Source organism: Mastigoproctus giganteus, chromosome 1 (genome assembly GCF_048544385.1).
Source record: "Mastigoproctus giganteus isolate SK-2022 chromosome 1, ASM4854438v1, whole genome shotgun sequence".
In the NCBI taxonomy this organism is placed as follows: Eukaryota; Metazoa; Arthropoda; class Arachnida; order Uropygi; family Thelyphonidae; genus Mastigoproctus; species Mastigoproctus giganteus.
The window spans coordinates 14,850,160-14,873,208 of record NC_143575.1 but is presented as its reverse complement, the minus strand read 5'-3'; the positions used below and the strand labels follow the sequence as shown (position 1 = coordinate 14,873,208).

Here is a 23,049-nt window from a genome sequence, read left to right as displayed (position 1 = left end):
GAGGCGGCAAAGGAAGTTGTTATTTGGTTTTTAGGAGCATTAGCAACTAAGGCCATATTGCTCTGGGGATATGCGGTGGTTATTTTCTGACCTTTCCTTATCCTCCATATTTGGTGGTCACGGGCTTGAACCCCAGTCTAATCAAGAAGCATGTGCTACACACTGCTGCTCCTGCCCACCTGGCTACGGAGGTGCAGGTGGCAAAGGAAGTAAGCAAACCCTTAGCCATAAACTCAGGGGAGGTACCCATGGACTGGAGATGTGCAAATGTGACCCCAATCCAAAAAGAAGGATCAAAGGGAGACACAGGTAATTACAGAACTGTTAGTTTAACTTATGTTCCAGGGAAATTAATGGAGGCAATGGTTAAAGAAGTATTGCAGGATCATCTAGACAAGACTTCTGTTATAGCTCGGACACAGCATGGGTTTGTTAAGGGGAAGTCTTGTCTGACTAATTTGATTGGATACTATGATGTAGTCACAAAGGAAAACTGGATGCAAAGAATAACTTTGATATCATATATTTGGATCTTAGAAAGGCCTTTGATACTGTTGCACAAATTGGAGAAGTGTGGCATTGGAGGCAAATTGCTGCTATGGATAAAGGGATGGTTGAGTGGGAGAAGACAGAGTGGTAATCAATGGATACTGCTCTTCGTGGACTAATGTTATTAGTGGAGTCCCTCAGGGTTCAGTGTTGGGTCTTTTGTTGTTTTCTGTATTTATAAATGATATTGATGATGGTACATCAGGCTTAATGTCCAAGTTTGCAGACGATACGAAGGTTGGCAGGGTTGTTAATGACACTAATGACAGTACACTGCTGCAACAGGATCTAGAAAAGTTGAGCAGATGGGCTGAGTGGTGGCAAATGAAGTTTAACATTCACAAATGTAAAGTACTACATATGGGAAGCAGTAATCCCAGAGTAACATATCAACTCTGTGGTACTACACTGACAGTGGTAGAGAATGAAAAGGACCTGGGGGTAATTGTGCAGGCAGATATGAAGTTTTCTGAGCAGTGCAGACAGCCTGCAAGAGTAGCTCATGGTGTCTTGTCAATGATATACAGGAATTTTTCTAGCAGGGATAAGGAGGTGATTATCCCCTTGTTTAAGGCAATGGTTAGGCCACACATTGAGTACTGTATACAGGCCTGGAGGCCTCATTTTAAGGATGTAGAGCTGTTGGAACGAGTACAGAGAAGGACAACAAGATTAGCGAACAGAACAACGGGTTGCTCTTACGAAGAAAGGCTTAAGTTTTGCAAATTACAGCGTCTGGAGACTAGGCACCTGCGAGGTGACTGATTAAGGTGTATAAAGCCTTGAATAGCTTGAGCATGCTCAATGCTGATGGGATTCTTCCTCTTGCTCAGAATAATCACCTGAGAGGGCATAAATTCAAATTGGGGAAAGATTGTTGTAGAATAGATGTGCAGAAGTTTGCCTTTAGCCAGCGGGTGGTTGATTGCTGGAACAAACTTCCATCTGCCGTTGTAGAAGTTGACAGCTTAAATAGATTCAAGGCAGAACTTGACAAACATTTGGAGCAAGGGAATGGGTTAAATAAGGGGTTTTTTTTTTTTTTGACTGATGCTATATAAGCTTGTTTTCTTCCATCATGTGCCCTTGCTAATGCTAAAGTGCTATATTTACTGTAATATTTATTTATTTATTTATTAGAAATTTAAGATGTTTAAACCTGTATTAGTAATTTTATTGGGTTTCTAACTCTTTTTAGGGTTTTGCTTACCAGACTGAACATTTTTTTTTTTTTTTTTTTGAGTGCTCTGCTCCTATCCCTATTTTTCCCCATTAGCCCTGTTGTTTGTAACGTGTGAAATACCATAATGCATAGATTTTTAGGAACACGTGTACCATGTTGTAGCAAAAATGACTGTATTATGTTCTGAAGAACGAATCCACAAGTTTTGAGCCATTTCCCGTTACAATACCTATGGGAACGATCAACAATGATGGCATTGCCCAGAGATATTTGGTGGTTCTCCTCCCAGAAGTTGTTCAGCCATAGCAGATTTCCCATAGTCTGGTCTTTATTGCACTGATAATATGGGGGAGCCTATCTTTAAACCTGCATTTTGTTTCTCTAACATAGCACTTGTACACACAGTCCGGACATTTGACCTCATATATAACCCCACTTCTACCTTCAATATGTACAGGATATTTTACTTTTACACAACTGTGTGCAAGCTTTGTCCTGGCAGCTGAACACTGTGTAATATTCTAGAGATCCGCTCTGTTAAGACCAGATAGTAGGGAATGTTTGTGGTAGTAGCAGATGAGAACATCTCTCTTCGCCCATGTTCAAGTTCTTGAATATGTTTTTCCAAGGTTTTCTGAGAGTAGCCGCATTTTCGGAGATCCACTGTGACACGTTTAATCTTCTGAGGTGCTACAGTGGGACCCAGCCCTATCCAACAGGGCCCTAATTACCTGTTCATATGATTGTTGGCTTGTGCCATGTTATAATGCATGCATTGTCCCTGGCACATAGGTTTCCTATACATTCATTTTGAATCTGGGACTATCCCTACAAATTAAAAAAAAGGGAGAGTACAGTCCATTTCCACCTCTGAGGTGAACTGAGTGAAAGCGGAAAAACTACAGAGGAAGCTGAGAACCTCTTCCTCTCCTCTGTACAACAGTGAATGTACCATCGACATAGCAATTCCATGCGTGCATGGGAGAGGCAGAACAGACCCTTCAAAAATTCTGTACTCCAACTCTTCCATGGCTAAGTTGACAATAATAGTACTAATTGGAGAGCCCATAGCTGTGCCATGAAGTGCAAATGCATGGCATTGAAGAAGGATGACACCTTAAGGGAAAGGACTTCCTTGAATATAGAAGGTATTTGTAACATGTTGAATTATCTAGTCCTACCATGTTATATCAAGGAATTATGTATAAACAGGTTCATAAATGTGGTTACCCCCAGAAAATCTTGGACAAACATATTTGAGAAGTTGAACACATGTGAAGAGAGGTGTCCTCACCTGCTGCTACTGCATACATTCCTTACTATCTGGGCTTAACAGAGCATATCTCTAGCATATTATGCACCTGTCAAGGCAAAGATTGCACAGTCATGTCAAAGGTAAAAGAACATGTACTTATTGAGTGTACAAGTGGGGTTATATATGAGATCAAATGGCCAAACTGTGGGGGAGGAGACAAAACGCAGGTTTAAAAATCTTATGGGGGAACATATTAGTGCAATAAAGACTGCAGACTACAGGAAATCTGCTGTGGCTGAACAATTCTAGGAGGAGAACCACCAAATTTCTCCAGGTGATGCTGTCATTGGTGATCATTCACATACGTATTCCAACCAGAAATGGCTCAAGAGTGTGCAGATTTGTTCTTTGGAACATAATACTATCAATAGAGACAGGAGAGTCCGTATTTATCCCCTGTTTGAAACTGTAATTCTTGGACAGGATGAATGGTTCTGCCTGGCATACTCCCAAACCATTTCCAGTCTCCATGCATGTGTGGAGGATAATGCCCATGCTCCTACAGTAACACGTGCTGTGAGCCATGATCCTGCTGATGTTATTTAAGGAAGTGCCATGACAGTTCAAAGTTTTACTGTTGATAAAGGAGGCAGTTGCCTTTGAAAGCTAGTATTTTATTACTTTTAATTTGCAATATTTCATATATTTTAATTTTATCTATAATTTTACATTTTTATCTCTACAATTGTAAATGTATTTTATTTTGACAATAAAAGTTTATCCTGTTTTATTTTTTTTTATTATTATGTTAATAAAATTTCAGTCACAGACGGCTGGTGTATTCCATTGCAGTTATTATGAATCTCTCATAGTGGATGAATATGATTCAGTCCATTCTGTTGAGTGTTCAATGTGCAGAACATTCATTACTAATGAATGTTGAGTGTTCGTGTGCAAAACATTCATTACTAATGAATTTTTTTGCAAATGAATGCCCTCACGCCCTTTGCTAATGATGTAATTATCTGCAATGACTCTTCATGCATTAAGAATTTTGATGTAATGTAACCACCAGGAAATGGTGAGCACAGCACACTGATGTGGAATTAATTCAAAGAAATAGCTACCGTCAAGGGGAGGAAAAGTGAGTTTCCTTTAGCAGAAGGAAAGGAATTTGACAGGCGGTGTGCAATGGTCTTTAGACAGGTTTTAAATTCTTTTCAGTGGGACCAACTGATGTTAACAAATGCCATATATGAAGTGTTCAGGGAAATAACTTGAACTATTCTGTTCCCGGAAAATTAATGGAGGCACTGGTGAAAGAAGCACTGCAGGATCATCTAGACAAGACTTCAGTTATAGCTAGGACACAGCACGGTTTTGTTAAGGGGAAGTCTTGCCTGACCAATTTGATTGGATACTATGATGCAGTCACAAAAGAACTGGATGCAGGGAATAACTTTGATATTATATACTTGGATCTTAGAAAGGCTTTTGATACTGTTGCACATGGAAGACTGCTGCACAAATTGGAGCAGTGTGGCATTGGAGGCAAGTTGCTGCTATGGATAAAGGGGTGGTTGAGGGGGAGAAGACAGAGTGGTAATCAATGGACACTGCTCATCGTGGACTAATGTTATTAGTGGAGTCCCTCAGGGTTCAGTATTGGGGCCTTTATTGTTTTCTGTATTTATAAATGATATTGATGATGGTATATCAGGCTTAATGTCCAAGTTTGCAGACGATACGAAGGTTGGCAGGGTTGTCAAGGACACTACTGACACTATGCTGCTGCAACAGGATTTGGAAAGGTTGAGCAGATGGGCTTCGAGGTGGCAAATGAAGTTTAACATTGACAAATGTAAAGTACTACATATGGGAAACAGCAACCCCAGAGCAGCGTATCAACTCTGTGGTACTACACTGACAGTGGTAGAGAATGAAAGGGACCTGGGGGTGGTGGTGCAGGCAGATATGAAGTTCTCTGAGCAGTGCAGACGAGCTGCAAGAGTAGCTCATGGTGTATTGTCAATGATATATAGGAATTTTTCTAGCAGGGATAAGGAGGTGATTATTCCCTTGTATAAGGCAATGGTCAGGCCACACCTAGAGTACTGTATACAGGCCTGGAGGCCTCATTTCAGGAAGGATGTAGAGCTGCTGGAACGAGTACAGAGAAGGGCAACTAGATTGGTGAATGGGACAAAGGGGTTCTCTTACGAAGAAAGGCTTAAGTTTTGCAAATTACAGTGTCTGGAAACTAGGCACCAGCGGGGTGATCTGATAGAGGTGTACAAAGCCTTGAATGGTTTGAGCATGCTCAATGCTGATGGGATTCTTCCTCTAGCTCAGAAAAATCACCTGAGAGGGCATAAATTCAAATTGAGGAAAGACAGATGTAGGATAGATGCGCGGAAATTTGCCTTTAGCCAGCGGGTGGTTGGTGGGTGGAACAGACTTCCATCCCTTGTCGTGGAAGTTGATAGCCTAAATAAGTTTAAGGCTCAGCTGGACAGGTATTTCGAACGAACAGAGGGGTGAAGTGGAAGTGGTTATTTTTATTTATTTATGTTACTTTTTTTTTTTTTTTTTTTGTCTGATGCTGCATAAGCTTGCTTTCTTGCATCAAATGCCTCTACTAATGCTAATGCTAATGCTAACTACTAAACTTTTATACCAACTAAGAGAGACTGTTCAAGGTTTGTATAAGCTAAATGGAAATCATACAATCCGAGGAGACTAAGAACACACAAAGAAAAGTAGCAGGGAATTCTTTGCTTATGTTAACATTAATTCCACTGAATGGCACAACTACTGATGATCCTATACATACAGGTTGCTGACAAATTGCATAAATATTTTGCAGCTATATTCACCTATGTAGAGGTTTTTGGGGATGAGGAGAGCAGACAACTAATTCTTCTAATTGAAAATCAAAATGATTTTATGATAGGTAAAAAAGGAACTGGAAGAGACTCTGTTGAAGCTGAACAGTCCCACCTGGGGTCCATGGAATCAATCAAATTACATTAAAAGCAGCATCAAAAGAGGTCAGAAAACTTTTAGCCATAATAATAAGACAGCATCCTTGGATTCAGAGGTGTCTCCTTTATAGAAATTGAGAAATCTCTTTAGAGAAATTGAGTTATTCAGCAGTAAGAGTACTGATATGCTGTGATCTGATTAGTCACTATGATGACGTAACAAAAGGAATTGGATGGAAAAAAGCAATTCTGACTCTGAAACTTAGATTTCAGAGTCACAATTTTCTGATATGGTTCCACATGAAAGACTGATGTGGATAAAAAGATGGTTGAGTGGCAGGAGAGATAGGTTATTAATAGTAACTTCTCTTCATACTCCTCTTCAATTAAAAAAAATTATAAAAATAAAATAAAACAAAGTCAACTGTATATAATCAAATTTCAATAACAAAGTCAAATTTATATAACCCAGACTAACTTGGACAGTAAACTTGATATGCCTATATCAATATTGTTAATAAATATTAAAAATAGTAAGGGCCCAACACTAAACCCTGGGGGCCTCACTCAATATTAATTAACAATATTGATGGCATATCAAATTTAAAGTTTGCTGATGATACAAAGGTTGCTAGAGTGGTTAATGACTAATCAGGGTAAGATTCAGCAACACCTGGATAAATTAAGCAGATGAGCTAAAAATGGCATTGATAAATGTAAGATACTGCATTTGGGTAATATAACTAAAGTTCAACATGAAGTTCTCTGAACAGTGTGGACAGAATGACAAGACAACCTCATGAAGTTCTGCCAATGATATACAGGAAATTATGCCAGCAGAGAAGGTAAAAGAGGTGATTATTTCAGTGTATAAGCAATGGTTAGGCCACATCTTGAGTATTGCACACAGGTTTGGAAGCCCTGTTTTATAAAGGACGTAGATATGTTAGAACAAACAGAGAGAAAAGCAATAAAATTATTCAAGAGCACAAAAGAGTAACCTTAGCAAGACTCAAGTTCTAAATTGCAGTATCTAGGAACCAGGCCTGTAAAGAAATCTGACATAAGTGTTTAATGCAGAAGTGTTTAATGCAGAAGTGCCTAACCTGCAGTCCTTGGCACCTCTTCACGTGGCCCCTTAACATCAGTTAGTAATGTACAACTAAGATAATTCCTAAGATATGGCAAATAGTGATGAATACTCCAGTCTCACAAATGAATCAATGTGACTTTGCTGAGTAGCAAGATCATTATTTGGGAGGACTGCAGTATCAACAGTCACAAGAAACAAGGGAGCAGAGAACTGGCAATTTGGTTTTAGTAAATTATCAATCAATTCCCTGAAAAGAGTGTGTGACTGCTCATAACAATCAACAAACAGTAACACAGTAATAATTATTCTACATGTCCCCTAGCTTCTGGAGGGGAAAATTTGTCTATCAGTTCTTCTATGCAAATTGCACTAATTACTTGAAGCTTCAAAAGTTGCACAAGGGGTCTCTATAGCTGAATGGTCAGTAGCGGGAGTGCAGTAGCACACACTCTTTGAGTAGACCGGGGTTAAGCCCCTGACTGCTAAATACGGTTGATTTGCCAATCCATACTGGACTAGCATGGCAGATTATAGCCCATTTCCCTCAGCATGAATTGTTGAGCATGACTGCTAAATACGGTTGATTTGCCAATCCATACTGGACTAGCATGGCAGATTATAGCCCATTTCCCTCAGCATGAATTGTTGATAATGGCTGCAGTTTACCTTTTGTTAAGTGCAGTAACAAAATTTGAGTTCTAATTTCTTTCCAAATATTGGTCAGCCCACATTAAGATATTTATGTTATGTTTATGCCAGAATAGAGCACAATAAAGTTTCGTGCTGACTATAGTGGGTGTAAGGTTTTTCTAATAATTCGAATGCATTATTAGAAAAATAATGCATTTGAATTTACAGTAAAAACAGTAAAAAAGATAAGCGATCAATAACAAAGAACAGGGCACACACAAATTGCAACTAACATGATATGCACAAGTTAGATATGGAGTAACAAGTTTACGAAGCTTAAAAAATAGGAATGAGGAGAAGATTCTAGAAATTTGCTTTTTATATGACTGAAGATGTCAGTGAGAGGGAAAATACATTTCACCATAACATAAAAACCTGCACAATTCCAGCTCTCAGTATTATCGTGAATGCAATAAGATTGAGTTTACTACCTGTTTATAGGTGCCTCCGTAGCCAGGTGGGAAGGAGCAGCAGTGCGTAGCATACGCTTCTTGATTAGACCGGGGTTCGAGCCCGTCACCACCAAATACGGAGGATGCGGAAAGGTCAGGGAATGACGACCGCATATCCCGGAGCAATATGGCCTTAGTTGCTAATGCTCCTAAAAACCAAATAACAAACAAACAACTACCTGTTTATAATAGAGTGTGCTAACAGAAAAGTCCAATAAACCAGTAACCGCAAATTACTTTTGTTTAATGGTAATGACTTCTAGAAATGTGCTTTAGAAAAATATTTCAAAGGTTTTCAAAATTTATTCTTATAACCGAACATATGATAACAAAAGTTCAGTGCATTTTAATGATTTGAATTGGTTTTTTGAAATTAAAGCAGCTGATTCCTGCTTATTTCACTTTATGATGGAATGGGCTGGCTGTTTCCGAGTGAATGCGCTTTGTGTTCTCTGTTGTGGCCTTTGATGACAAATATGGCTCCCTCGTATTCAGAGAATATGCATGCATATTTTCAAAGCAATAATCGAGTTAAAGATTCAAGTCCATTGTTCTAAAGTTCATTCAGCTGACTGGAGCTGTGATGGAAAGCATCTTGCTTCCGGAATTTTTGATAAGACAGTCAGCATTTTTGTCCTTGATCGAGACAGTTTAAGTAAAGAATACATCTTTAAAGGTCATGGAGACAGTGTTGATCAGCTTTGCTGGCATTCAAACATTCGATATCATTTAGCAACTGCTAGTTTGGACCAAAAAGTTCATATTTGGGATGCAAGATGACAGAAATGTCAACTGCTACAGTCCTAACAAATGGTGTCTCCAGGTGTACTATGTGGTCTTTCCTCTCAGCCAATAGCAGTGTTTGTAAACATGTTGGCCATGTGTTTTGCTTTTGCATCCTTTAGTTGGAGTGATTTTTTGTGCTGTGCTTTAATCAATATATTAGTTTTAATCAATATGTACATTTCCATTATATATTTCTAAAAGGTCCATTTCTATAATTTCCATTATAGAAATGGACCTTTTAGAGATAAATAGCTGAGTTATACAGCAAAAATTAACTTCCGAGATCTTGGAACAAATTACCAAAAAAACAATGTGTTCACATTATGATCTTTTCATGATACAATAGTGTCTCTGGAATGGATTTAATAATGTAAAGTGGGGATCCACTGTATTTTAGCTTGCTTTTGGATAAAATAGTAACAATTTGTCAGACAGAAATATCATTATTTGGAAAGTTTTTGCTAGTTCTGTCCTTTGGTGTACTCTTCTCTAAGTGTAAATAGCTAGTATGTTTTTCCAATATTAGTTGCATTTGGTTGCCTATAATTAGAAGGAAAAAAAAAAATAAGAGCCAAATTAAGCAAAAATTCCTTCTGAAATATCTTCATCAAAAAGTGAAAACACAGAATGAAGGCAAAATTTTTCAAGAACAGACTTTTTTTTTTTTTTTTTTTGTTTCTATGAATGGGAAACTTTGTATTTGCTGCCACCTAAATGTGAGAGAACCTGTTCGACTTGCCATAATTTTGGAATGCTGAAAATTAAAAGTTTAGAATTCATTGCTAAAAGCAAACTTTTATACTCCGTTGTAAATCAGAACATATCTTAAAATTTTATAAAAAGTTTACTCATGTACATAAATTAACATCAACACAAGCAAAAAACAAACAGAATCATATGCCAACTCTATAAACAAATGTCACACATTATTGCAAAGCATTCAATCAGTGTGCTAATACTAAGCAGTTGTTAATTTCATGTGCCTTTACATTTACAGCACTCACTGAATGACTGCTCATGTGTTATGGATGCATTCTGAACCCATTTGTACATTGCAGCACAACACTCCAAGTGCTGTTTTATGCATTTATGCACTGAGGCAGCAAACATGTTAATTTGTAGTGAGAGAGTATTGCTGTTGTTAAAGAAAATAAAATTGCTAGATATTAACAAATCACAACACAAAGAAAAGGAAAAATTGTGTTCCTAATTTCAGAAAAGAAAAAGGGGTGGCTTTAAACTGGCAGTTGTGACAGTCACCTGAGAAGTGGCCCCCATCATCGCTGCTGCATTAAAACACCCAGCATCCAGGTGACACTCAAAAATAATGATCCTGCATTGACTGTTAATTAGTAATTACTTAAAATAGTTAGTTAAAAAGCTCTTGCCATTTTTAATATTAAATTAATAATTGGAATTCATTTTTACCATAATAAACCATATTAAAAATTAATAATTCTCTTTGAATTAAGGTAATTTGTAGTAAAAACAAAACTATAAATATATTACCTCTACATCTAATTCTACTTCTTGCTGTGGAGAATAATCTTTTATCAGAGAATTAAATAAATAGTTTGGTGGTGACCTATCAACAGTCTTTTTTGAAGGCTTCAAGTTTACAGGATCTATTTCTGTTCCATATAAGATTAGATTCCATTGTGTGAGCTTTCCTAAAAAGGAATAGAGAAAATAAATAAGACTTTACATAGACTTTTATAAATATTAGATTGAGTTCTTTGAGTTGATTTATTTAATATTTCTGATAACTGTGCTCAAAAAAAGCTACTTAAGTTAACCACACATGGTATTTTTTTTATCCCACAAAAGATTGCAAAAAAAAAAGACCTGTTTTGTCTAAATTAAAAATACCAATCTTTGTACTGAATAAGAATGTTAGAGAGAATTGTTTCATTACAGGTATCTGTCACAGTAAAATTAACTGAAGCTAATTCAGTACAAAATAAATTTTCTTTAAATAAACAGTAAAGAAAAAGAAGGAGTAGAGCAGAGTGTAAAAACGATTAGTAAGACATACATCAGTGGCTGAAAAGCATTTCCTGCCACATGTTCAAGAATATAACACAAGTAAAATATGTAATTATGAATGTTTGGCAGAATGGGAAGTCAGGTAAGACATGAATACAAAGAAAACCAGTATTTAATTATAGCAACAAAAGAAGGTGGGGTTAAATAAATTTAGAATAGAGTGTTGTAGAAGGAATACAATCCTAAAGTAATTCAGAATAAATGTCAATTAACATAAATTCAGTGGTGCTCTCCTGATGGCACCAAAGCCAAATTGTTCAAAATATCGCTATAAATGGAAATAAAAACCATTATAATGTTGGTGACCACACCATATCGGACATTATAAAAAATAAAGGGAAGCTATTAGATTTAAAATCGTCATTGTAAAAAATAAAGGGAAGCATCGAATTGGACACGCAAGTAGTACATGTTAAGTTTTTTCATTTTTTTTTCCCACGGTTAACCAAGGGGGCACAACTGTATTCCATATATTTTTTTCACATGTTTACCTACTATTCAAATAAGGTTAAAATTATTTAACTAAATTTGTATTTTTCACTATGTATTGTTAAGATATTTTCTATATAAAATTGTATAACCATTTTTATAACTTGATTACTCAGTCGGACCACTGTTTAACGAAGTCCTTTTATAGCGAATTATTCTGAATTCCTCTAGCAAGTTACATTTAAAATACTTTCCTTTAAGCGAAGAAAATTTTCATATAGTGAATGGATTAGGAGAGAATTAACTCTGTATGCACTGTTCACATTTCTGGCCTTCAAGCAATTTAGGCAATTAGTGCTGCTGCAAGAATTAAGAGAGCTAAAGGGATTAACCATTCTACACTTAGTGGTGCCTGGGTAAAACCTATCTGACCACCTGTCCCACATATGGACAAGTCATGCTGGTCAGCAGTAAGCAGATCAAGGGGTATTCCCAATAGGCTCTGGTTGACCTACTCCAGCAGTGACCAAACTTTTCCCGTACAGGGGCCATATTCAAAAAAAATTCAAAGTTAGATATCTTTAGTGTGTTACTTTTCCATATCTTGTTGCATGTAAAAGTAAAATTGAAAATATTCTAAAATTTTATTAAGTACAATACACAATTACATTTACTGAACAAAACATTTAATGAGAATTTTTTTGATGATTAACAAAATTTAAAATGCTGTTTTAGTTCACTTTCCGGGCTCGCCATAGGTTGGGCACTGCTGTGAATCAACTGTAAACGTCCCATTCGAGAATTAGGAGAGACTGATTTTCTTTTACCTCAACTGTTGTTTTGCGGAAATGCGTTATCCACATTTCTCCATAAATTTTCCATATCTCGGTTTACATGGTCGCAGTACCTGAATATCCGAATGATGCTGACACTTTGCAAGATGCTGGCATTTAGCAGTTTCAAAAAAAAAAAAAAAAAAAAAATTTTTAAATTTAAGAACTAGTGACAATACTGATGATAAGAGAAGGAAAACGAGGACAACAAAGGTATTAAACCTTCTAAACATGAAATGTTGGCATTATTATTATTATTAATATTAGCCATGTGGTGCAAGGAAGCCTGAGGCTTATGCTGCAGCAGCCAAAAAAAATTCCCAAGTTACCCTGAGAGAGAGAGAGAGAGAGAGAGAGAAATTGACAGAAGTAGAAAGGAATCACGAAGAAAGAGAAGAATGATGATGATATCCAGCTCAGGACCCTGGGTGTGCCAAGCCCATACTCACCAGTGTGAGCCAATGGGGCTCATTTGATGAAAATAAAGTTAGAAAATTGTTAATTAGGTTACAGTTAAATGAAAGAGATACAATTCGTGGATTTCAGGAATACCTAATTGGAAAGATTGTTTCGGAAAAATTGAAGCATTTGATGGACGCTCTGAGTAAGATACCAATTTCATCGAGTGAATGTGAACGAGGATTTTCACAAATGAATCTGATCGCCAGCCCAGCACAACCAGAGCTTCGTTGATGACAAAAAGTTTCTTCACCAACAATGTTTTTTTAAAATTGTAGGCCCACCACTGAACCGCTTCGATCCAGCAAAATATGTTGATTCATGGCTGCTTCAGACACATCATTCAGCAACCGACACAAACAGTAAGAAAAGAAGTCGGCATAGTGTGTCAGATGAGAACTTAATAAAAATTTGAAATATTCTACAAAAACTTTATTATAAAATTATTTTTACTTATTATTTTTAGGGTCCGTAGTCTAACGAAGGACCCTTATAATGTCACTGGGTTGTTCTACCGTCTGTCTGTCACAGCATTGTATCTCTGAAACCACTCAACCTACTGACTTGATATTTTGCGTGGGTTTGTACATCAACTGGACCAACAATGCCATATTGATCGTTGTTGACAAAAATTTGTCTGAGAAAATAGGGAGGGGCAAAATGTTTTCAGCAATCTATAGCTTATTATACACCATTGGAAAGATCTCAATGAGTAGGTTTAAAATATAATTTTTAAATATTTTAAAAATTAAAATTGGAGCCACTAGACAGGAAAATGCGAGTAATTTTCGTATTCCCCCCATCTATTTCCATCGCTAATGGAGCTAAAAATTTAAAAATCACATTAGCTATGCATTATTCAATGCTTATCAAGTGAAAACTATTCCAATTGAAATCTATCAATTACTTTTTGTGTTAAAATTAAAAAAAAAAAACAATTTTTTATTGCACTTTGATAGTGCACTTCTTTATACTAAGTAACTCTCGCTTTGGTGACAAAAAGGTTGCTAAATAGTTGGTTAATAATTCTATAAAGGTCAATTATAAATTTTGCTAGGAGAAGTATTTTTTAACAATTTTCAAAGCTGGAGTTGTCCCGGCAAGGAGGTAACTCAGAGAGCCGGTGTTGAGGCAGCAGCAGTGGTGGGGAGGCACCTGCACAGAGTCTTGCACGGCCCTCACCTGCCAGTTGCTTCTCCCCCAAAACTTTAAATCGCTTCTCCAGGAAGAAGTCTGAGTCGCTTCTCCCACCCTTGTCATTAACAACTGGAAAGACTCAAATAGACAATGTTTGTCAGTTCCTCAGATTTAGGCCAAGCCGGGGTACTAGAAACTATTTTCAGTTACCATAAAGCTCTCTATTTGAGATACTACACTAATGATCATTCACCCCTGAGTGCCCGGCACTCAGTAGTTGACCGATTTATTTACTTATTTTTTTATATACTTGAATAATAAATTTTTGCTTAATAAACTGTGTTAATATACTAAATTTGTTGTTCTTATTCCAAAAACATTACTACTAAAGTAACAATATCAGGAAAACAATTTTTTAGAGTACTTTTCATATCCTTTTAAATTTAAAATTTTTCCTGATTGCAAAGAATGAGTACTGGCACCTATTTTTTACAAAAAATAGCACTGAGTAGCATATCTTTACTGTCGTTAACAACCATGCCAACCTTTGTATCATCTGCAAACTTGGACATTAATCCTGATATACCTTCATCAATAACATTGAGAAATATATGAAACAACTATAAATATACAATGAGAATGAACATGTAAATTCTAATCTTCATAAAATTTTCCTTTCTAAAACTTAACTGATAATGTTATTAATACAAGCTAAATGAAGAAAATATCAGAGGACTAAGTTTAAAAAGTCATTCCAATCTAATTGGCTAGCCTCCTGTCAGGAGGCTACAAACAAAAGTAAGTGCTGTTAATATGAAATAACAGTTTTTAATTTTTGTAAGCTTTATTAGGATCAAAGACTTAAATACTAAGATGCTTTGCGTATGACTGATTGGAGGGTTAAACAGTTATTGGAAATTGTTTTAAATATAAACTGAAATAAGCTTTAAAGGTAAGCTTAAGTTTAAAATTAATCTCACCAGGTAGGTGGGCTTCATGACCTCCTTCATTTGCAATAATTAGTTTCCATTCACCAGCACCAGTTTCTCCCCAGAAATGTACAGAAAGAAGGGGCCAATTATTGAATGTTGCATCTTCTGTGTCACGAGGCCGAGACAAAAGTACGCTAGAAGGTGTGCCAGATGGAGATACTAAAATGATATGCAAATTTCCACGTGGCATAAATTCCAATGATACTCTTACTTGTACATGCTCTAGATAATGAATTGTGTCAGGAGAATTTATGCAAGCATCTGTAATCATGGTAACCTCCAGTCTGCCTCCTGCCTTATTGGGTATAATCCTATGAACAAATGGAACTGCTGGTAATACAAATTACAGGTTATGTCAAAACAATATATTATATATGTAAATAAGCAAATAATAATTTGCTCTGATAATACAGGAATAATTTTCATATAATCACAAACAAATGAAATTAATCAATCAATATATAACAAAAAAAAATTTGACGTTAAAAGTAATAACTTTATAAAAAGCCTTTACAAAAATGGCAAATCTGCAGTGAAGATTGGAGGAAGCATTTGAAAATTAATGAAATGAGACCGAGGCTGCAAATCTAGAGCTGTGCCAAGGGTGAGGTGAACAAGGCTCTTGCCTCAGATTAAAAGCTGAAGGGGGGTAAATAAAAGAAAGATTAAATAATTGTCAGCGTTACCATGATTAATAGTATGGAGCAATTTTTCATTCTTGCCTCAGGTACTGAAATGGCTCGGCACAGCCCTGCTGCAATCTATTGCCATTTTTTTATATAATTTTTATGGACCAGTTAATAAAAGAATGAAAATCACTGACAAAACCTGATGTTAGAAGTGTATCATTATTGTGCTATTAAATAAATGCTATTGATGTCTTCAAGAATCTGATTAGATGAGATAAACATTGTAGACAATATGGCAAGAAGGTTAGTTACACAAAAATATGGAATTATGAGGTTTGGGAGAACCAAGGAAATTTAAGTAGACTAAATAACCAAAAATTGATTGTTAGTTATCAGTGAATAATTTTGTGTTCACCAATAACTATTTAAGCCAATAATTAAATGATTCACCAAAATTTAATTAAATAATTAAATTTTGTTTTATCTTCCATATTCAATGAAGATGGAAGATTGAACATGAAAATAAACAGCAGAATAAAAAACCGAGGAAGCCAGTTCATTTGGAGCAAAAGAGAAATTAACCTGAAGAAAAAATTAGTTAATTATAAACATTTAAAGCTTTTTTTTTTTTTTTTTTTTTTTAGCCTATTAAACTTGGAGTTGGTGGTCAAGAAATAAAGGATTTTAACAAAAATGTAAATCTTCAGAAATGAGGGTTCTTAAGAAAAATAAATGGAACTAACTAACAGAAGCAGTGGCAAGATGGTATTCCCAAATGAGGAAATAAAAACTGGAGGTAAGTAACAAACAACAAAAAGTAAGCAAACCACACTTAAAAAAAAATATATACACATGTAGAAAGGATGGAAGAAGGGAGATTATATAAACAAATATCCAAAGCAAAAATTAATAGTAACAGACCCACAGGCAGACCAAGAGAGAGAGAGAGAAAGTGAATTAATGGTCTCAGGATAGCGCTGCAAGCAATACAGCTTCTTCTGTATTGCTAAACAGAGCTAAACTTCTTCTAACAGGAAATAGGATAGAATAAAGGAAAATATTCAAAAAGAACTGATTGATAATATCATACTAACTTGTAAGTCCACTTGATATAACAGATTTCAACGCCAAAGTTGATAATAGAAAACTAATTGAAAAAAATAAATAAATAAATAAAATTTATAAATTGAGTGAAACTTTGATGTAACGTGCCTCTTCACACCGCAGTTTTGAATACTATGAATTTGAATACTGAATACTGTGAATTTTGAATACTGTGTGATCACATCCCCAAAATGAATTATGAAAAAAATAAGAAAGAAAAGGGAGTGTGTTCCAAGGACTAGCAATTTCATATTGGAAACTGGAAAAGATGAAAACTGTATATATTCGTATCTATTGTACATCCTACTATCATATTTCCAAGAGGGGAAATTAGGTGAAACCTGGCTGTATATTTGCTTCGATATAATCAGTATTCAGTTGTAGAATCACTTTTGTAAACAACAGCACTTGCAGAGAAAATTTACTGTAGACAGTTTTTTTTTTTTTCCCCTCAGTTGGAGATGTAATAAAAGAGTATATCAGTGGAACACTAATCACAAACAGCTACCTCTGGAGAGGAATATAACTACAATTCATCAAGTGCATTACATTAGTTACAAAGAAAATTTCTGTAAACAACAGCACATAGCATCCTTTCTTCAACTAGACTTTACAATTAGGATAGTAAAAACTGCTACGGGCTAAACTGAACAAAAATATACACTAACTGCCACGTGATTTATGGAGAAATCACATGATTTAACTTCCCATTATGATAGCACTAGCATATGATGCAAGAAAGCAAGCTTATACATTGAACAACAACAAAAAAAAAAAAAAACCTTCCTATTTTACCCATTCATTTTCTCCAAACGTTTGTCCAGTTCTTCCTTGAATTTATTTAAGCTATCACCTTCAAACGACAGATGGAAGTTTGTTCCAACAATCAACCACCCACAGGCTAAAGGCAAATTTCCGCACATCTATTCTACAACTATCATTCCTCAATTTGGATTTATGTCCCCCTCAGGTGCATACTCTGAGCAAGAGGAAGAATTCCATCAGCAGTGAGCATGCTCAAACCATTCAAAGACTTGTACACCTTAATCAGATCACCTCACAGGTGCCTAGTCACCAGATTAGCATTAGTAGAGGCATATGATGCAAGAAAGCAAGCTTATGCAGCATCAGCAAATAAAAAATTAAAAAATTCTCCCATTTCACCTCTCCATTCATTCCAAATGCCTGTCCAGTTCAGCCTTAAATTTATTTAGGCTATTAGCTTCCACAACAAAAGATGGAAGCCTGTTCAAACAATCAACTACCCACTGACTAAATGCAAATTTCTGCACATCTATTCTACAACTATTTTTCCTCAATTTCAAACTGTGCCCCCTCAGGTTCTTAGTCTGAGAAAGAATCCCATCAGCATTCAGCTTGCTCAACCCATTCAAGGCCTTATACATGTCAATCAGATCACCTCGCAGGTGCCTACTCTGCAGGCACTGCAATTTGCAGAACTTAAGCCTCTCTTGGTAAGAGCACCCGTTGTTCCCCTCACCAATCTTGTTGCCCTTCTTTGTACTCGTTCTAGCAATTCTACATCCTGCCTAAAATGAAGCCTCCAGACCTGTACACAATACTTTAGGTGTGGCCTGACCATTGCTTTGCATAAGGGGATAATCACCTCCCTGTCCCTGCAAGCAAAATTCCTATGTATCATTGACAAGACTCCATGATTTGCCCTGGCAGCTCATCCGCACTGCTCAGCAAACCTCATATTTGACTGCACAATTCCCCCCCGGGTCTTTTTCACTTTCCACTTCCCTGAGTGTAGTACCACACAGTTGGTATGTTTTTCTTTGGTTATTGCTACCTATATACAGTACTTTGCATTTGTCAATGTTAAACTTCAGTTGCCACTTCTCAGCCCATTTTCCCAACTTATCCAGATCCAGTTGGAGTAGTATACTGTCTTTGCTGCCGTTAACAACCCTGCCAACCTTTGTATCATCTGCAAACTTGGACATTAAACCTGATATACCTTCATCAATAACGTTGATAAATATACAAAACAACAATGAGCCCGACACTGAACCCTGGGAAACTCCACTAATAACATTTGTCCACGAAGAGCAGTGTCCATTGATTACCACTCTCTGTCGTCTTCGACCTTCCTTTATCCATTGTAGCAACTTACCCTTGATGCCATACCTCTCCAATTTGTACAGCAGTCTTCCATGTGCAACAGTATCAAAATGCTTTCCTGAAATCCAAGTATATGATATCAAAATTATTTTTGGCATTCAGTTCCTTTGCGACAACATCATAGTATCTAATCAAATTGGTCAGACAAGACCTCCCTTTAACAAACCCATGCTGTGACTTAACTATTACTGCAGTCTTGTCTAGATGATTCTTCCTGCAATGCTTCTTTAGCCAGTGACTCCATTATTTTCAAAGGAACACAAGTTAAACTAACAGGTCTGTAGTTACTTATCACCTTTTGAACCCCCTTTGTGAATTGGTGATGCATTTGCACACCTCAAGTCCAAGGAAGCTCTCATAATTATGGCTAAGAGTTTGCTTACTTCCTTTGCTGCCTCCTTTAATATAACTGGGTAGATCCCGTCCACCCCATGTGCCTTCCTTACGTTTAACTTCAACAATTTCTCCTCCACTTTTCTCTCAGTTATTACAAAATCACTTAGCTCCCTATTAGTATTGGATAAACTTCTGGCACTCCCCTCATTGAATGACTCCTCATATGTGAATGTAGAGATGCAAAATACTCATTCAGTTTATCAGCTACCTGAGCATGATCATCAGTAGTCAACCCATCTATGTTAAGTGGTCCAATCTGATTCATCCCTTTCCTTCTAGAGTTTACATAAGTAAATATCTCTTTGCTGTTTTTCTTTGCATCCTTTGCCAAAGATTTCTCGTAATCTGCCTTTGCCTGCCTAACCTCCTTTGTGACTTCATTACACCTGCCATAGGCTTCTGTGTCGCCCAATACTTTATATGCACACCATACATTCTTCTCTGCCACAAGCCTAATTAATTCATCTGACATCCATTTAGGCCTAAACCTTGAACAGTATTTCTTAGTTGGAATGAAAAAGCCTAGTAGCCTCCAAAATTAAGTCCTGAAGGCTTCCCATTTAGAATTAAACGTTGGTAACATCATCAGTTGATCCCACTGTATAGAATTTAAAAACTGTGTGAGACTTCTGTAGTCACCTTTACAAAGGCAAAAGCCCTTCCCTTTAGTCTTGATTCATCTTTAAGTAATTCCCACATCAGTACATTGTGATCACTGTCACCCAGTGGTTCCTTTATCTGCAAATTCTTAATGCATGAATAATCACTGCTGATAATCAGATCAAGAGTATTACTCCCTCTGGACAGTAATCCAATAAATACACAAAAATCTTGCTAGTGTGTGAGTGACCAACCCACAAGTTCCAGTCAATATCTGGAAAGATAAAATACCCCATTATAAGACATTCTGATTTACTGGCATACTATTTCTTTTCTCAATTTCTCGTTATACTTACCAAATTCATTAGGCCTATACAACACACATACTCTCATTTCTCCTTTCCCAGTGCCTATTTCATACCAAACAGACTCAACACTGCTTGTCCACCAACATCAATTGGCTGCAATTCCTTAGATTTTAACTGTTTCTTAACTAACAGCATAACCCCTCCTTCCATCCTTTCCATCCTTCCTGTACACATTGTACTCACCAAATTCTAATTCTGCACTGCTTATAGCTTATATCTGTGTGACACCACGTGAATGATGTTGCACTTTCCAAAACCAAGTCTTTCTTGGTAAGAGCAACCCTTTGTTCCCCTCACCAATCTCATTGCACTTCTCTGTACCCACACCAGCACCTCCAGACCTGTATGAGTACTCAAGGTGTGTCCTGACCACTGCCTTATACAAAGGGATAATCACCTATATATCCCTGCTAACAAAATTCTTGTATATCATCAACAAAACACCATGAGCTGCTCTGGCAGACTGTATACACCTCTGCCATAGCTTCATATCTGACTGCACAATTACTCCCAGGTCTTTTTCATTCTCCACAAACCCGAGTGTAGTATCGCACATTTGGTACATTATTCCTGAGTTACTGCTACCCATATGCAATACTTTACATTTGTCAATGTTAAACTTTAGTTGCCACCTCTTAGCCCATCTGCTCAATTTTTCTAGCAAAGGAAATAAGCAATCTCTTAGCCATAATTATGAGAGCATCCTTGGACTCGGGGGAGGTCCTCATGTACTGGAGATGTGCAAATATATCCATAATTCACAAAGGGGGTTCTCTCAAAGGGTGACAAATAATTATAGCCCTGTTAGTTTAACTTCTGTTCTGGTGGTGATGCAGGATCGCCTAGGCAAGACTGCAGTAATAGTTCAGACACAGCATGGGTTTGTTAAGGGGAAGTCTTGTCTGACCAATTTGATTGGATACTACGATGTGGTCAAAGGAACTGGATGTAAAAAAATAATTTTGATATCATATACTTGGATTTCGGGAAAGCTTTTGATACTGTTGCACATGGAAGACTGCTGTACAAATTGGAGCGATATGGCATTAATAGCAAGTTGCTGCAATGGATAAAGGAATGGTTGAGTGGGAGATGGCAGAGAGTGGTAATAAATGGACACTGCTCTATGTAGACTTATGTTATTAGTGGATTCCCCCAGGTTTGGTGCTGGGCCCATTGTTGTTTTGTATATTTATAATTGATATCGATGAAGGTATATTGGGATAAATGTCCAAGTTTGCAGGTGATACAAAGGTTGGCAGAGTTGTTAATGATGGTAAAGGCAGTATGCTACTGCAACAGGATCTAGAAAAGTTAAGTAGATGGGTCGAGAAGTGGAAACCAAAGTTTAATTTTGACAAATGCAAAGTACTGCATGTGGGTAGCAGTAACCCAAGAGAAACGTACCAACTGTGTGGTACTACACTCAAGGAGGTGGAGAATGAAAAAGACCTGGGAGTAATTGTGCAGTTCTCTGAACAGTGCAGACGGACTGTCAGAGCAGGTCATGGAGTTTTGTCAATGATATATAGGAATTTTGCTAGCAGAGACAAGGTGATTATCCCCTTGTATAAGGAAATGGGCAGGACACACCTTGAGTACTGCATACAGGTATGGAGGCCTCATTTTAGGAAATGATATAGAGTTGCTGTTGCTAGAACAAGTACAGAGAAGGGCAACAAGAATGGTGAGAGGAACAAAGGGGTGCACTTACAAAGGAAGGCTTAAGTTCTGCAAGTTGCAGCATCTGGAGACAACGACCTGCGAGGTGATTTGATTGAGGTGTATAAGCCTTGAATGGTTTGAGCAGGCTCAATGCTGATCGGATACTTCCACTTACTCAGATTAAGAACCTGAGGGGACATAGAATCAAATTGAGGAAAGACAGCTGCAGAACAGATGTGCAGAAGTTTGCCTTTAGCCAGTGGGTAGTTGATTGCTGGAACAATCAACTGCTGTTGTTGTGGAAGTTGATAGCTTAAATAAATTTAAGGCCAAGCTAGACAGGCATTTGGAGTGAATGGATCGGTAGAAATGGGAGGGTTTTTTTTGGGATGATGCTGCATAAGTGTACTTTCTTGCATTGTATGCCTCAAGTAATGCTAATGAATCATTTCCATAAAAGCTATACTGTAATATCTCATCTAGTCATCTCATTTTCATACCCTTCAAAACTTCTCTAATAAGATGGTAATAGAACAAAATAAGTTAGAGTGTGACTGAATATTAGTCCTACACTGGTTTACAACTTTCGAAAGCAGGCAACTTTGTTTAGTGCTTTAATAGCACAATTGCAGCTTAGGGACAGTGTGCGAAGTCAATACATCAGCAACTATCAGATATACAAATTCTCCAGCAGTCCAACAAGTCTTTCTTATGTTAGCCGTCATTATCTCTCTCTCTCTCTCTCTCTCTCTCTCGTCTCTCTCTCTCTCTCTCTCTCTCTCTCTCTCTCTCTTATTGCAGTAAGTTAAAACATTAATTGTTCCAACATGTTTAATTGCTACAGCTAAAAATTTGTATGCTTCCCTGTCCTGCAAAAATTGTCAGACATCCTTCTTCACCCCACCCCAAAGTATTCTTTCCTCTTACAATTAAAAAAAATAATAAAATAATAAAAAATCTGGCATCTGTGCACTGAAAAGTGCATAAAATAGCCATTCAGAAAATAATCCAAATAGTTCCAAATGTAACAAAAATTATAATTTCTTACCTTTCTATAGTATCAGGTGTAGTTTCACAAATATGTTGCTCAGGAACAGTAGTCCATTCTTCTGCTAACTTAACCATTGCAGCACCATCCATTAAACCATATCCAAATTTAGGACTTACTATAAATAATTATATAGAAAGTAGCTTACTTCACAAATGAAATGATAACACCAGACCATCACATTTTGTGTGTTCAGCAAAGTG

At 36.8% G+C, this 23,049-nt stretch overlaps 1 protein-coding gene across 1 annotated transcript in view; it reads right to left on the bottom strand.

The window, feature by feature from the left end:
• Fur2 (furin-like protease 2) overlaps nucleotides 1-23,049 on the bottom strand; it is a 319,466-nt gene that overhangs the window by 94,407 nt on the left and 202,010 nt on the right. The window contains exons 11-13 of the mRNA XM_090382727.1: nucleotides 22,847-22,964; nucleotides 14,877-15,199; nucleotides 10,502-10,662 (exon numbers count right to left, since the gene is read on the bottom strand). Coding sequence (XP_090238853.1) covers nucleotides 10,502-10,662; nucleotides 14,877-15,199; nucleotides 22,847-22,964 — 602 coding nt within the window. The remainder of the gene's footprint in view (nucleotides 1-10,501; nucleotides 10,663-14,876; nucleotides 15,200-22,846; nucleotides 22,965-23,049) is intronic.